The 16,881-nt window shown below is 42.1% G+C and overlaps 1 protein-coding gene across 1 annotated transcript; it reads right to left on the reverse strand.

The window, feature by feature from the left end:
- Nucleotides 1-1,364: 1,364 nt before the first annotated feature.
- Nucleotides 1,365-16,833, reverse strand: sri (sorcin). Its single transcript, XM_056286034.1, has 8 exons — nucleotides 16,598-16,833; nucleotides 11,517-11,582; nucleotides 7,585-7,654; nucleotides 6,549-6,592; nucleotides 5,271-5,418; nucleotides 3,343-3,456; nucleotides 3,021-3,079; nucleotides 1,365-1,795 (listed from the first exon to the last, which is right to left on the reverse strand). The coding sequence occupies exons 1-8, from the start codon at nucleotides 16,646-16,648 to the stop codon at nucleotides 1,769-1,771; spliced, it is 579 nt and encodes a 192-aa protein (XP_056142009.1). The 5' UTR covers nucleotides 16,649-16,833; the 3' UTR covers nucleotides 1,365-1,768.
- Nucleotides 16,834-16,881: the final 48 nt, after the last annotated feature.

Genomic DNA, 16,881 nt, shown 5'->3' on the forward strand with positions numbered 1-16,881 from the left:
GATCTTAAATAAGACAAAAGGCCCAAGTCTATTGGATTGGTAGTTCTTTCACCATCAAGCCTGTACAATATATTTATTTTTTCGAGCTCAACATCTGGTTGTTATTTGTGTCACTATGAGCCTACTACGCAGCACAGAACACAGCTTGGCACATCTGAAAACCTTAGCTTTTGCATCAGGACACAAATCTTTTAAATGCAAAAGGGCCACATGCTGAGGAAGAGAAGCACAAACTTTGCAAACATTCAAGTAGGGGAGAGCTGAAAGAGGGGAAGTTGCAGAGTGTGGTCATAAAGTAAATGAGAAAACTAACACCTGGAAACCTACATGAAGAAAAAAAAAAGATTAGTGACACCACCAAAATAATGTTGGTACTTCCCTCATCATTATGATAATATCAAGTGAAACCACCCGAAGTGACTGAACATTTGGAAATGAAACAGGAACATTGACAGATCACAGTACGATCTTCACTCGGAGGGGATGATTCATGATTGCCAATATTTTGCCTGTAATATGACAATTCACTGTTTTGGTCTGGTTTGACATGTTGAAAGACTTGTTTTCCCGATCTCAGCTGCTTCAAATTTCACTGGCCTGGTTCTTGCGTAACTTTCATATCTGAATGTTTACAAGTCTGTCCTAGTCGCTGGAAATGCTCCATCTGGTATTAATTTGGGTATTTTGCACGCAAGCATGCACACACAAACAGGTGTTTCTTCATTGTTTTTTGTGTCCAGTCATCCCCGTGTTGTTGCATGTTTTGTATTGCTGCATATTCTGTATTGTTGCATGTTGGGTCCTAATGTGAGCTCTCATAGTTTCGTCTATTAATTCTTTAACCTCTGTTTTTGCCATCTTTATTGTTCTTTTGTGTTGTGAAAGTGCCCCTGTCTTTTCCCTCTTAGCGGCACTCCCGAGTCTATGATCTGTTCTTGCACAGAGTTGAAGATACTAAGATTTTAATTGGGAGTGATGAAGAAGGACAGGATTAGGAACTGGTACATTAGTGACCGCTCAGGTTGGACAGTTTGGAGACAAAGCAAGAGAGACAAGATTGAGATGGTTCGACATGTGTGGAGGAGAGATGCTGGGTATATTGGGAGAAAGATGCTGAATATGGAGCTGCCAGGGAAGAGGAAAAGAGGAAGACCAAAGAGGAGGTTTATGCATGTGGTGAGGAAGGACATGCAGGTGGATGGTGTAACAGAAGGTGAGGCAGAGGACAGGAAGAGATGAAAATGGATGATCCGCTGTGGCGACCCCTAATGGGAGCAGCCAAAAGTAGTAGTATTTCCACAAAAATTTTAACATTATCTATTGAGGGGATTAAAATGAACAAACTAACAATATTTTAAGAAGTGTAATGTTTCCAGTGGCCATTTTTTTATTCATTTCATACATGTAACAGACTCCTCAGACCAAAAAAAAAAAATCTCATAATACTCACGAGTAAGTGCAACAATGAAATAAATCTATTAAACAAATAACTTGCCATAAATAGGCATGGTAGTGGTTATCATTTGGTAAGACCCAAGCTTGCTGGTTATATTTCTATTCATTTGGTTATCATATTCATTTTTTAATATCTCTCTCAAAATGGAATGACTATTAGGTTTTAACTAATCATTTTATATACTAAAAAGATTAAAAACAGTATAAAATACATGTCAACAGAATGTCAGAAGTATTAAAGACAAAGAACAGTTGTTCATGATTATGAGCACATTTAAAAGGTCAGGGTCTGTCTTCTTCAGCCTCCTCCATTTTATGTGCTCATGGTGCACTGAATGAACTGCAAAGAGAGAGGAGACCAGCATACTGTTAGACTCTGTCACCCAACACGCTGTCTTTAAAAAGGACAGACAGACAGACAGATGGGAGAGGATAAGAGCGGGGGTGAGTGAGTGTCACAGCGTGGGTTAGGAGTTAAAACCCGCCTCTTCTCGTCAACGTGGTCCTAGGTTCAATTCCTGCAAGTCCCGAACTGTCCCCAGTGTCTCCTTGCTTTGTGCCTAATTCCTTTAGCCCACTGTGGAGATGCAGTCCTCTGTTACTCTAAAGGAGAGTCTTTTCAATGCCACTTTAGCAATAGGAAATCATCAACCACCGTCTTCAGCGTCAACTAACGACTGATGGAAATGTTCATTTTTTTTTGTTGTTAGCTGGATGACTTAGCCTAAATGATTCTCTTCCCTTTGCCATCACTAGTGAGCCATTGATATATTTTTATATCAAGTTAGCATTCAGTTAGTATACTGAAGGGTTTATTGCCGGCTTTTTATAAAAAGATTTCCTGACCTCCAGAAACTGTCAGTTATAACTTGTGGTAGCTCGCTAAATGGTATAACCTTTAGCAATATTAACTAAGGGTTGACGGAGCACAGGATCGGTCAATTCTTTTCCTTTTTTTCAGTTGTTAGAAAATGTTTTGCAGGCCCAACAATTATTAAGTCCAAATGCAAACAGCACGAAAAGGACTGAAGCAAAGCTATCTAAAACAAACAACTACTGCACACTGTGCTCCGTCATGAATGGAACTGGTGAAACTTCATTAATGTTACAGTATAAAAACCTTCTGATAAAGATTTTTATTCCTTTATATCGGTTCTGATGGCAGCACTTTAATTTCTGAACATGTAACACTCTTTTTAGATCCTTTCCATGGCAGTTGTACTTATGTGGTCTTTTTTAAAAGCATGGCGTTCACCGTTACTTGGAAGAATGAATCTTGGTGGTTGCGAACATTTTGTGACTCGAACATTGATTTCTCTTTTGCACTTCTCGTAGGAGAAATCATGACTGTAATTTACATCAAACATCTACCACAGTCTTTCTGAGAGCTGAGAAGACGGAAGAGAGCGAGAGCCGTGGGTGTGTGTTTGTGTGTGTGTTTGTAGAGGGGCCTGTAGATGACAACTGCCAAAATGAAATTCATAAGCATTATCACCCGACAACATATGAAACACAACAGCAAAGAGACAATTTTTAAAGAAATATTCTGATAAGAAGGAACTTACGTCATCATACTGGAACGTGGCTGTGCCTTGTCTGTTTGTATCCCTCCTCTGGAATGAGTCTGAAACACACACACACACACACACACACACACACACAAACACACACACACACACACACACACACACACGCACGCACAAAGCCAGAGGAACTTCCTCAGACAACCTTTCTTTTTCTTGTCATAGTCCCATTTAACACACATTATTTATCTTTTCTTTTGATTATAAAACCTATAATGCCCTCTGTAGAGCTGTATGGAAAAGCAAAAATTAGAAATGAAATGTAAATGTTAAAATACGTGCAGATGTTTCAAAGGGCACTCACTAGTCAGGCTCCTCAGTTTGATGCAACAGGTCACGTAATCGTCGAAGGTGATCTTGCCATGCGTGCTGTAGCGCTTCACAATGCAGTTCATGGTTTGGGGGCTCAGACTGTAACCTGTCCACCAACACAACAAAACATGAAAAAAAAAACTACTGTGGGGAACATTTATGTTATCTAAGAGAGATAAACGGCTAAAGCAATGAGCAGTCAAAAGGATGCTAAATTGCATGCTTATGTTTTCTTCCAAACTTTTAACTCGTTCTTACGTCAAGTGCATTCCATCAAAATTTCATCTGAGAAATGTATATTTAATGATCTGGTTAATTGATGAAGTCCTACAAACAGTTACTAGTGCAGGTGTTGCATGATGAAGCATGACAGTGGGGGACAGCTGGGTCATGTTTTACAAGCCAAGCAAAAAACGTTTTCGTCAGCCGATACGCCCGAGATAATTTTTGAGTCTTGACCATAAAGAAGGAGTATCGTTTTATTAAGGCCAGCCCTTCTTGCTCAACTTTCTTTTTGGCTAGGAGCCATCCATTTAGGCTTCTCGCTGTAAAGCAGTACTGAGGTCAAGATCACTGGTTTTCCTGGTGTCACATTCACATTACCCAGGGAGAGGCATCTGAGAGTCGTCCATTTCTCTTTGTTTTTTGTGCATGTATTCAGATGCCTTGAGACTCCATGACACACCAACCATTGTTGTTCCCACAAGAAATGTTGAAATAAATGAACTGAAAAACTATACTGTTGCATTTGCCAGCTGAGGACTTTGAGCTAACCTGAGAAACATTAACTGACAGAGCAGGGGCTTCTTACATAACAAACTGGATGTTTAACTACATTTTTCTATTGTCTTTTTTACCTAAGGCTGGAATTTGATTGGGAATATGTTTATTGTACACAGCTGCAGTGTTGTGAATAAATAAAATGTAAATGGAATAACAATCAATTAATTCTTCAATCAATTAATTGCTAAGCCAATCCGAGGAATGTTCTCTAAGCTCGATACTCAAACTGAGACCAACTTCCTTTGTGTCCATATTTTGGATAGCACACATTTAGATATATGGAGCAGCTCAGCAGTCAACAGCAGAGGACTAGTCTTACTGGGAAGCACTCACACATGAATGCACAGTACTCTGTACATGTGAAGCACAGCTTGGCTGAACACCAGCAAGCAGGCTCAGTTAACATTCCCTGGATAAAAAGAAACTTTCTTTTTTTGGGGGGGGGGGGTTCTCCCCAATTTTACCTGGCCAATTACCCTACTCCTCCAAGCCATCCCAGTCGCTGCTCCACCCATTCTGCCAATCTGGGGAGGGCTGCAGTTTACCACGTCTCCTCCGATACATGTGGAGTTGACAGCTGCTTCTTTTCACCTGACTGAGGAATTTCACATGGGGGATGTAGCGCGTGGGAGGATCACACTATTCCCCCCAGTTCCCCGTCCCCCCCAAACAGGCGCCCCGACTGACCAGAGGAGGCGCTAGTGCAGCGACCAGGACACATACCCACATCCGGCTTCCCACCTGCAGACATGGCCAGTTGTGTCTGTAGGGATGCCTGACCAAGCCAGAGGTAACATGGGGATTCGAACCAGCAATCCCTGTGTTGTTAGACAACGGAATAGACCGCTACACCACCCGGATGCCCCTTTATTTTCTTAAATGTTTTTATTCTCTGGTCTTTCAATAAGTCTGTCATTGACTTTTGTATTGCATATATATTCTTGCTTCTTGTTCTTGCTTTTAATATTTTTATTGCACTTCTCCATTTTTTTCTTTTTATTTCATTGGTTTTTTTTATAGTACCTTGGTACAAATCTGCTTTTTGTTGTCAACTCTATATAAGCAAAGCTTGAAAACAAAACAAAAATAACAGACAGAATACATAGGTCCAAGTATAGACCTTCAATTTCCCCTTACCCATGGAGATAACCGCCTGTTGCATCTCCTGACCATCTACAGTCCCACTGCGGTCTCGGTCAATGGACATGAAGTGCTGCTTCCAGCCGTTTAGAACCGACCACAGTTCCTTAAACTCAGCGAAGCCCATGGTGCAGGACATGTCCCTCTGAGAAACAGCTCTAGTTAAGGACTCATCACATCACCCATCCTCTCCTCTCCCCTACTTCATTTTCTCCTTTCCTCTCCTCCTCTTTCCTTTCCTAATCTCTATACTTTGCCTCCAATTCAATTTCTTTTTCTGGCATATGATCTCTTAGATCAGGGGCTCTCACACTTATTACTCAAAGGTCCGAATCTGATTTTTGTTCAATGTCAGAGTTCTGGAATGATTAGCGATAACAAAATAACATTTAATCAACTCGCTTATCATGAATCAGGAACATTTATTTGTCTATATGCTTTTGACCTTTAAACAACACACAGTATAGTTCAAGACAGTCAAGTCAGTCAAAATACATTCGAGCCCAGTGGGGAAAATGGCATTGTTTGCCTGCAATCAGTTGCTTGAACCGAGGCACAAAAGGTGTGATTGCCAGCCAGAGACACTGACACTGTTCTGCGAAGACCCGCCCTACTCTGCCTCTGATTGGCTCTAACCCTAACAAAAACTCAAGTACCGGTAGGCTCATCGTTACTGTCATTCATGGTTGCGCTGGTTTCTCTCCTCTGGTCTCTTTCAATAAGGGTGGGGCTCAGCCCCTACACACACGTGCGCACGCATGTGTGTGCGTGCGCACGCACACACGCATGCACACACGAGAGACAGTGAACCAGGTAGAGTGAAGATGGCATTACTCGAGTGGACGACAACTACACTCGTTATATTACTATAAGTGCAATAAAAGCTTCGCATCCCCCCCAAAGCAAATTCTCTGGTGTAACATTAATGCGTGAACCCGGCAGCAACAGAGGTATAGGCCGGGTCCAGACTGACTTGCTGTTCGGTACGGATGTGGTCTGAGGTCCGGACTTTGGGGGGGCCCTGTTAGACTGTTATTCTGGCCTCGCAGTATATTTGTCACGTTTCTGCAGCCTTGACCCAACTTGCTTCTGGCAATCCTTGAACTGCAGTTTATTCCACCAATGCACCCACTGTAAAGCATAATCCTATCAGTTAAATAAAACGTACAATGCAGAAACCCAGACAGACAGGAAGGCAAAAGAGAGACCAGTAGAAAGACGGGCTGACAGACAAACTACAGGCAGCTAGACAGACAAATGATAAGCCAAGGATACATCCAGCATGTTGATCATCAGTCTACATGTCTCCAGACTGAAGGCTGTTGAACAGAAAACAGAGAGACACAACTAGTTTCACATGGTGAGTTTACAGTCACAGTATTAAGAATCACAACAATTCAATCGACAGCTGGAAATAAATTTAATGACAGTTTAAACTGTGGGGAGTCCCAGGTGGGTGGGGTTTCCTATCCAAGCTCATATAACTCTAAATGATAAAACACATTTAGAAGACAGTACAACAAGACAATCACAAATAAAACAATACCATTCAAACACTAACAGTCCTTAGGAAAAGGATTAAAACCTGAAGTTAAGCGACAGAAGTCATTCTTGAGATTGAGAACTCTAGTGACTAATGACTTTGTATCTACTGCTCTCTAAGTATCCCAAAAACAACACTGGAGAAACCTTTGGAGCCCTGCATCTGCATGGAAACACTGAATTCAGTCTGAGAGGATGACCAGCATACAAAAACCTGCGTGCACATGACCCTTGATGGTGCGTTGGCCTTGCTCACCATTTCTATCTCCATCATGCCACTGGATACACTTGTCCAGTTTGAAAATACTACCAACTCACGGATGCATCACATTTTCATCTTGATGTACATTTATCATGAAACGTGAATACTGTACAGTATAGTATCACATATTGTCGAATATTGTACTGATTGTAAAGCCCTTCAGGACTACCTTGTGATTTTGGGCTATACAAATAAACCTTGCTCGACTTGACTAGAGTCCTGCAGTAATACAGATTTTAACTGTTACCAATTGTTAATTCTTATTTTTCTTGCACTGTGTACAGGACTATATCCATCCCCTGATGGTGCTTACATACTTGCAAACTACATTTGATGCTCCAAGATTTTTCTTTTTATACTCTCAAATATTTTCTTCATGCCCTTGTGTCTTTATCTTAAGCATACCCCCAAAATATGTGCAAATTTGCCTTGCTGTCGATAGACTTAAACATAACAGTGACAAATGATAGATATCTGACATGACACAGCGTGGGGTGGTTCTCTTACGTTTGTAGCTGCCAGCGAAGCCGGCCTGTGAGAGGGCAGCCTGGAGCTCCTCTGCAGAGATATGTCCATCCTGTCCGATCCAGCAGGAAAGAAGCAGGTTTGTGTTGTGCAGATTACCATTGTACAGACACAAAGATGAGTAGGTCTAATCATTCTGAATCCCAGTTGATAAAATAATCTAAATCAGTATATTGGTGTGTTGCTTTTATGTATATTTTAACATATGTAAAGCATCTTTGAGTATTTTGAAAAGTGCTGGAAAATAGACTGCATTATTATTATTATTATTATTATTATAAAAAGCTCAATGCTGGTGGCAGCACTGGTTTAAAGTTTGGGAAGCAAAGGAAAAAAAAGTGTTGTAGTAACACTGCTTAGCCCTCGTCAATCTGAAACTCTCTATTAATTAAGTGTTTTATACTATAGATGGACTGGCAGCCTGTCCAGGGTGTCTCCCCACCTGCCACCAATGACTGCTGGGATAGACTCTAGCATGCCGTGACCACAATTGGGATAAGCGGCTTGGGTAATGAATAGAATGGATGGATGGTTTTTATAGGAATGTTGTGATTGCGCTTGTTGAAATAAAAAATAGCATATTTGTGTTCCAGCACTAATGTTTCGAGACAAGGTTTAGTAAATAAATGCACTCAATGTGCTGATCACATCAATACCACTGAAAAGAGTTGGTGTCTCTGCCCAGCCAGCTGCAGCATGTTGTTTTATGGTGTTAGATAAAGTGGCCCAGCCATGACACACTTCAATCCATCCATCCATTATCCAAACCGCTTATACTGCTCTCAGGATCACAGGGATGGTGGAGCCTATCCCAGCAGTCATTGGGCGGCAGGTGGGGAGACACCCTGGACAGGCCGCCAGGCCATCACATATATACTATATACACTACCGTTCAAAAGTTTGGGATCACCCAAACAATTTTGTGTTTTCCATGAAAAGTCACACTTATTCACCACCATATGTTGTGAAATGAATAGAAAATAGAGTCAAGACATTAACAAGGTTAGAAATAATGATTTGTATTTGAAATAAGATTTTTTTTTACATCAAACTTTGCTTTCGTCAAAGAATCCTCCATTTGCAGCAATTACAGCATTGCAGACCTTTGGCATTCTAGCTGTTAATTTGTTGAGGTAATCTGGAGAAATTGCACCCCACGCTTCCAGAAGCAGCTCCCACAAGTTGGATTGGTTGGATGGGCACTTCTTGCGTACCATACGGTCAAGCTGCTCCCACAACAGCTCAATGGGGTTCAGATCTGGTGACTGCGCTGGCCACTCCATTACCGATAGAATACCAGCTGCCTGCTTCTGCTCTAAATAGTTCTTGCACAATTTGGAGGTGTGTTTAGGGTCATTGTCCTGTTGTAGGATGAAATTGGCTCCAATCAAGCGCTGTCCACTGGGTATGGCATGGCGTTGCAAAATGGAGTGATAGCCTTCCTTATTCAGAATCCCTTTTACCCTGTACAAATCTCCCACCTTACCAGCACCAAAGCAACCCCAGACCATCACATTACCTCCACCATGCTTAACAGATGGCGTCAGGCATTCTTCCAGCATCTTTTCATTTGTTCTGCGTCTCACAAACGTTCTTCTTTGTGATCCAAACACCTCAAACTTGGATTCATCCGTCCACAACACTTTTTTCCAGTCTTCCTCTGTCCAATGTCTGTGTTCTTTTGCCCATCTTAATCTTTTTCTTTTATTGGTCAGTCTCAGATATGGCTTTTTCTTTGCCACTCTGCCCTGAAGCCCAGAATCCCGCAGCCGCCTCTTCACTGTAGATGTTGACACTGGTGTTTTGCGGGTACTATTTAATGAAGATGCCAGTTGGGGACCTGTGAGGTGTCTGTTTCTCAAACTAGAGACTCTAATGTACTTATCTTCTTGCTCAGTTGTGCAACGCGGCCTCCCACTTCTTTTTCTACTCTGGTTAGAGCCTGTTTGTGCTGTCCTCTGAAGGGAGTAGTACACACCGGTGTAGGAAATCTTCAATTTCTTAGCAATTTCTCGCATGGAATAGCCTTCATTTCTAAGAACAAGAATAGACTGTCGAGTTTCAGATGAAAGTTCTCTTTTTCTGGCCATTTTGAGCGTTTAATTGACCCCACAAATGTGATGCTCCAGAAACTCAATCTGCTCAAAGGAAGGTCAGTTTTGTAGCTTCTGTAACGAGCTAAACTGTTTTCAGATGTGTGAACATGATTGCACAAGGGTTTTCTAATCATCAATTAGCCTTCTGAGCCAATGAGCAAACACATTGTACCATTAGAACACTGGAGTGATAGTTGCTTGAAATGGGCCTCTATACACCTATGTAGATATTGCACCAAAAACCAGACATTTGCAGCTAGAATAGTCATTTACCACATTAGCAATGTATAGAGTGTATTTCTTTAAAGTTAAGACTAGTTTAAAGTTATCTTCATTGAAAAGTACAGTGCTTTTCCTTCAAAAATATGGACATTTCAATGTGATCCCAAACTTTTGAACGGTAGTGTATACACACACACGCGCGCGCACACGCGCACACACACACCTTGGGACGGCCGATTCATCTGACCTACATGTCTCTCGACTGTGCGAGGAAACCAGAGCACCTGGAGGAAACACACGCAGACACGGGGAGAACATGCAAACTCCACACAGAGGACAACCCCCAAGGTTGGACTACCCTGGGGCTTGAACCCAGGACCTTCTTGCTGTGAGGCGACCGCGCTAACCACTGTGCCACCGTGCCACCCCATGACACACTTTGTAGTGCAAAATTAGTCGCAAGATGGCGGATGGTTGGCACAGCAAAAATTACCATTAAAATAAACCTGCCCAAATAAGATATGTGTTTCACACAGGGTTAAGTAACTTGCCAATTTTGTTTGAGTCACATGCAGTCTTATGGCGGCACTACTGAATTCTGAAGCAGTAATTTACTCACAAGACCAATATTGCTAACAAAATAACTTTACGCTGTAGTTCCAAGTTACATGTGCTTCTCAACAGTTAGCATCACGTTAACCCAGCGGATTATGAGACAATGCCCCCCCCCCGCACATATACACAATTAATGCCAACGACATATTAACTAAGACATTACATTACAATACAGTCATTTAGCTGACGCTTTCATCCAAAGCAACTTACAATAAGTGCATTTAATGTAGGAAATCAGGAGAACTACTACTCATCAGAGGTCATAAGTACATCTCTCTAAACAAGAATCTAAGGGCAAAACCAGTGCTAAAGTAAAAGCGCAAGCAGTTTCCTTCAGTTTTTCAGTAAAACTTTTAGGGCTCTGTTATTGACATTAATAACTAGGCCCTTTGACTATGCGACAAGAAATACAACGTTAATAACTGACTCCATGCAGAGGCTCTCGCTTAGGGGCCCCCTGAGCCCTTGGGCCCCTGGGCCTGGGCCCAGTAGTCCCGTTCAGTAATCCACCGATGCTCATTAGCAATAGGCTCCTTGTGAGTAAATTACAGCTTCAAAACTCATATGTGCACCCTCAAAAGATGGCATTTAACTCAATGAAGAAAAAAAAATTGGTCTGTGGCTTTTCCCTGTGTTAATCACAGAACTTGTTCGAGGTGACTGTGAATTGGGTTTAGGACAGTGAACCATCCGCCATCTTGTGACTACCTTATGTTACTACAAAACAACATCAGACTGGGCAACACTCTTAATGTAACCTTGGCTGAATCACGGTGTCACATTCGCAGAGGTGTTTCTAAACTTTGACAGTTAAGATGTAACATGATGGCCGAGGATTTGCAATGCAAAATGAGGAAGGCCAATGACCCCCTATTGTGGCAATGGGAAGTAATGCCAGTTAGCAACTATATTAAAAAAGCAGCAAAACTGCTGTAAAAATGTTAACATTGTGACATCTAGTGTTATTATCATTATTACTACCTGTCCAGCTACAGCTGCAAAATATCCATAGAGTGGGTCCTGCTGTTGGCCAGGAAAACCTCCGTACTGAGAGAAAGAGAGAGAGAGCGAGCGAGCGAGCGAGCGAGCGAGAGAGAGAGAGAGAGAGAGAGAGAGAGAGAGAGAGAGAGAGAGAGAGAGAGAGAGAGAGAGAGAGAGAGAGAGAGAGAGAGAGATTATTAACATGGCTGTTATCTGTAAACTGTTAGATATCATGTTTAATTTTCGCTTTTAATTTGTTCAAATTTCAAGAGTTACCATTTTTTATTATTTGAGTTACACCTTTTTTTATTATCTTTGCAAGGTTATAAATACATCCCATAATTACTCAATTATGTATGAAATAATCAATCAACCAATCCATTCATCTGTCTACTTGTTTTCTAGACGGACATCTACACAATCTACAGTTGGACCTATAGGACTACAGTGAAAATAAACTGATGAGTTACATTTTACTTAGACATTTTCTCATTTAGCAGATGCTTTTCTCTAAAGTGACTTACAAAGAGAGTCAGTAGATAAACTACAGGTATCTCAGTGCACTAAATAATAGTATCACAGCCATGAGTGAAAGTTACTTCTTGTGCATTTAGAGTAAGTTTACAGTGAGGAGATCCCAAACAATCGCATTGAACTTTTTTTGTTTTGTTTTTACCCCCCCATCTCCCCACTTGTATCTGGCCAATTACTCCACTCTTCCAAGCCGTCCCGGTCGCTGCTCCACCCCCTGTGCCGATCCAGGGAGGGCTGCAGACTACCACATATCTCCTCCGATACATGTGGAGTCACCAGTTGCTTCTTTTCACCTGACAGTGAGGAGTTTCACCAGGGGGACGTAGTGTGTGGGAGGATCGCGCTATTCCCCCCAGTTCCCCCTCCCCCATGAACAGGCACCCTGACTGACCAGAGGAGGCGCTAGTGCAGCGATCAGGACACAGGACACAGACCTACATCCAGCTTCTCCCCCACAGACATGGCCAATTGTGTCTGTAGGGACGCCTGACTAAGCCGGAGGTAACACAGGGATTCGAACCGGGATCCCTGTGTTGGTAGGCAACTGACTAGACTGCCACACTACCTGAGCGATAGTGGCATTGAACTTAGGGAGAATGGGGTATTGGACATGCCAAACTGGGATGAAAATATCCCCTTATGTGAATAACAAAGTGTGTAAACCTCTGTGTGGATGCAGCCTGGGGCAGGCCTTCTTCATCACAGATGGGTAGAAAAAGCTCTTCTGTAGTCATTTAGTGATCAATATTTACTATCTGTAAATATCATTCAAAGTATGGTACACATTTTTGGATATAATATATCTTCCAGCATGATAATCTTAAGTGCAAATAATACAGGGTGTAAATAATAAACAGTGTGAATACGTAATAAAGTTCAGTGTGGATACTGTAAACCAGACATATCGGCTAATTACATGGTCCACAGAAGAGTCCTGTTATTTAATTGATTTGCAGTCCATATTTATAGACAAATTCTTTTACAAAAAAGCTGACTTTGTAGATAAAACTAACTTACTTACATGGCTTACAAAACAACCGAGGGTAACCTAGGGACAGGGTAACGGGTTTGGCCCATATTGTAGTCAACGACCAAAAGTGAAGTGGAACAATGTTGTTCCTAAATATATTTGACTTGAATTACTGTGAACGTTATCATGATTGCAATATCCAGCAAAATTACAAGGATAAATCAAAATCGTGAAGCTCTGGAAGCGAATAAAATGTAATGGAATTACACCAATGGCCTGACCCTATTGTTGTTGTATCAGGCTGGACTTGTTGGCAGCAGTACAATCATTGTACTCTCTGTCTATTGGGCTATTTGATATGCTGGGGAACCGAACTGAACTGAACTGTGTGTGTGTGTGTGTGTGTGTGTGTACACACACACACACACACACACACACACACACACACACACACACACACACACACACACACACGTGTCTATCTATAACGTCATTAAAAGAAACACTCAATGGTAGGGAAAGTGCTCAACAAATAAGGAGCAAAATAATCTAGAGATTCAAGTAAATTCTTTATGAGACGGTACAAGCTTGTTTCATGTCATAAGCAATCATCAGCTGTCAATAAGGCTACACGGGACAGAACATATTAACCGCCTCGTCATGCACATCACGTGCACAATGTCCACTTGGGATGGGGGAGATGCCTAACTTCAAAAATTAAAAAACATGTGATCAGTAACTGTCCAGTAAGGGGGGAAGGGTAGGTTGCAAACAAGGTTAATGGTATGTGTCTATTGGCATTATTTATTTATAATTACAAAATAGGCGCTTATATCTCTGTCTGCAACTGCTGGCCAGTTCATTCCTGCTATTCAATGTAGACATTTCTGGTTTGCAAATGATCAAATATTTTTCAGTTAGACATAGATTGCACATTTTACTACTGGTTGAATATGCTTTGTTTTTTGAGAGGATTTTCCAGGTGGTTGGATAATTTATGTTTCTGTCCACCAACGACCAAATATAACAGCTTAAAGATGTTACAATCTTTAAACAGTTGTTTCTAAAGCTACATGTGTGCATTAAACCTCTTTTTGAATGTTCCGTCTGTTAGACCGACGCATGTCTCTATTTTGCCGTTGTCATTTCTCGTCACCGTAGCTTGGTAGATAACTCCTTTCGTCTGGTATTTTCTTTCGAGGGGGCATGAGTCGTTCACACGGTTGTTTCAAAGACACCTTCATCACAAACGGACATGCCAGGTAGGGGAAAATATTTTATCATTTGCAAACCAGAAATGTCTACATGGAATGACAGGAATGAATTGGCCAGCAGTTGCAGACGCAGATATAAACACCTATTTTGTAATTATAAATAAATAATGCCAATAGACACATACCAGTAACCTTGTGTGCAACCTACCCCACCCCCCACCGGACGGTTAGTGATCACATTTTTTTTAATGTAGGCACCTGCCCCTTCCCCATTGGACTTTGTGCACGTGATGTGCATGACGAGGCAGTTAATATGTTATGTTCTTTCCCCTGTAGCTTTATTGACAGTTGATGGTTGCTTGTGGCATGAAATGGGCTTGTGCTGTCCATTGAGGAGTTTGTTTGAATCGCTGGATTGTATATGTGTGTGTGTATATAGTCCAGTGGTTCAAGTGGTTTCTTTGGTGGACAGTGCAGGCCTACTTCATGCCATAGTCAAGCATCAGCTGTCAATTGACAGCTGATAATTGCTTATGGCATGAAACAGGCTTGCACTGTCCATTAAAGAATTTACTCGACTCACTGGATTATTTTGCCCCTTATTTGCTGAGCACTTTCCCTACCGTTGAGTGTTTCATTTAACAAAGTCATTTAAATATATATATTTCACTGTACATATTCTCACATTCATGTGTTTCTTTTTTTGTTGTTGTAATGGTTTATGGTGCTGCTTGTTTGTCCACTCTTTCTTTTTGCACTGGAACTTAAGCCATCATGCTGTACCGAAACAATCACCACCAACAGTGTTGTGTGGCAATAATAATAAAGTATGTAAGTATCTTCAGGGTGTTGTGTGTCTATTGCTTTTTCATATAACTCCACACATCAGAGAGCTCAGCTCAACACGCAGTGTTGGAATCAGTTGGACCGGATGTTGTCTTGATCTGACACAAGAGTTTGTGCTATAGGCCTGCGTGTCCCCTCTGCCCAACCCGGTCCCCAGGGATCCTTGTCCTGCAGAGTTTATTGTAACGCTGCATCGGTGAGCCTTGCTTGTACTTTACTCAACCAGTCAGTGCTTACTGGTGGTAGACTTGGCACAGGTCGCGTTATAAGGTGCTATGATATGATTGGTTGAGAAAGTAAAAGGAGGCCAATTGACAATTAAAAACAGGGGCGCCCCGACAAAACATTGCAAAGCGTTTATCTAATCGGAAACGATGGTGCGTTGAAAGCCCTTTTGTGTAACCATAGACGGTGCAACTATGGCAGCTGCTGAGTCCTTGCGTTCTTTTCGGCGCCTATACCAAGTCCAGTTGCACTTGATTCAACTCCTTTAGATACGTGTCTAATGCTATGAAATATTCACGACACATGTCTTCTAATGCCCTCAACCGTTGCATACACCAAGCTGCAGTGGACGCATTTGTAAAGGACTTTATCTGGATCCATTGTGCGCGCTGCCTTTTTAATACGGCGGGGGTTTACAACCACGTCGCTGCTTGTTTGGGTAACATCTCTGATATCCCCCCCCCCAAAAAAAAAACGAGAGAAAACGCACCTAGAAGCCCCGTTGCACACCGCTTCGAGGAAACGTCTCGTTCAACCCGGAAACCGTAGCAAAACGGGTGCACGCCCTTTTCAGACTGAACGTGTCCCAGGTCAGAGGTTCACGTACCCCACGGGATAACCCGCAACACTGATCAAGTTCATTTCAAATTAAGTGCCACAGAGTGATTGTAAGGAGTCAAAAAAAGAAATCGTTTTCGGAAAAATGTAATCTAGGGCAACTACAACACCTACAGTAAAAGCCCTACACACCCACACAGAAATTCTTGGCTACCGCCTCTGCGCGAGAAGCAAAGAAAGTTGAGAATTTTATTCTGCAACGAACTATTCCCCTTTTTAATAGCTACTCTTAAAAGACAGCGAGCAAGAGAATAGAACTGCTCATGGACCGCCGTTAGTGAATGTGTGAACCAGACACAGAGACGGTTACTGGATGATGAGCTTTGCTGTGTACCCAGGTGGGTGCTACACATTGGTTGGTGGTGGCTGAGGTGAGTTTCCCCCTTCACAATGACGCACTTTGGGTGTCAAGATAAAGCGCTGTATAAATGTAATCCATCATCATCATCATCTTGATTTATCGAAAGTAGGCTTTAAAGTCTGCGACTTCGGAATACTGACGGACGGACATTTGAGTGACAGGCCCTTATAGAGTTAGCCTATTTGAGAATGAATTGCTTTAATGACGTGACCAAAGCAACGTCCTGCCAGATTTAACGAGTCAAAGCGCCAAAATCCAGACGTAATACCACCGTACATAGCGCACCCACCGCTTTTTTTAAACAATTTCTTACCCCTCCTGGATGTCCGCCCGGGGGAGGGGCGCCGTATCCCGGGAAAGCCATTTCCTTAAATGAAGTGAAAGCTTTATATCGTTCGGCAGCGGGGTGTGTCCGTTTTCCCACGGGCTCCTGCGTATGCAAGCTTGGTATAAAACCAATACAAAACACCGTTAGAAGAGCCTATGAACACTAGTGCATAGCGAGGTTGCAGTTCCCCCGCAGATGTCTAAACACAGGAAGAGAGAGAGGAGGTGGGACCTAACGGAGCCAGCCGAGCTGTAGTTTTAATCATCACC

This window comes from Lampris incognitus, chromosome 9 (assembly GCF_029633865.1).
Source record: "Lampris incognitus isolate fLamInc1 chromosome 9, fLamInc1.hap2, whole genome shotgun sequence".
Classification (NCBI taxonomy): domain Eukaryota; kingdom Metazoa; phylum Chordata; class Actinopteri; order Lampriformes; family Lampridae; genus Lampris; species Lampris incognitus.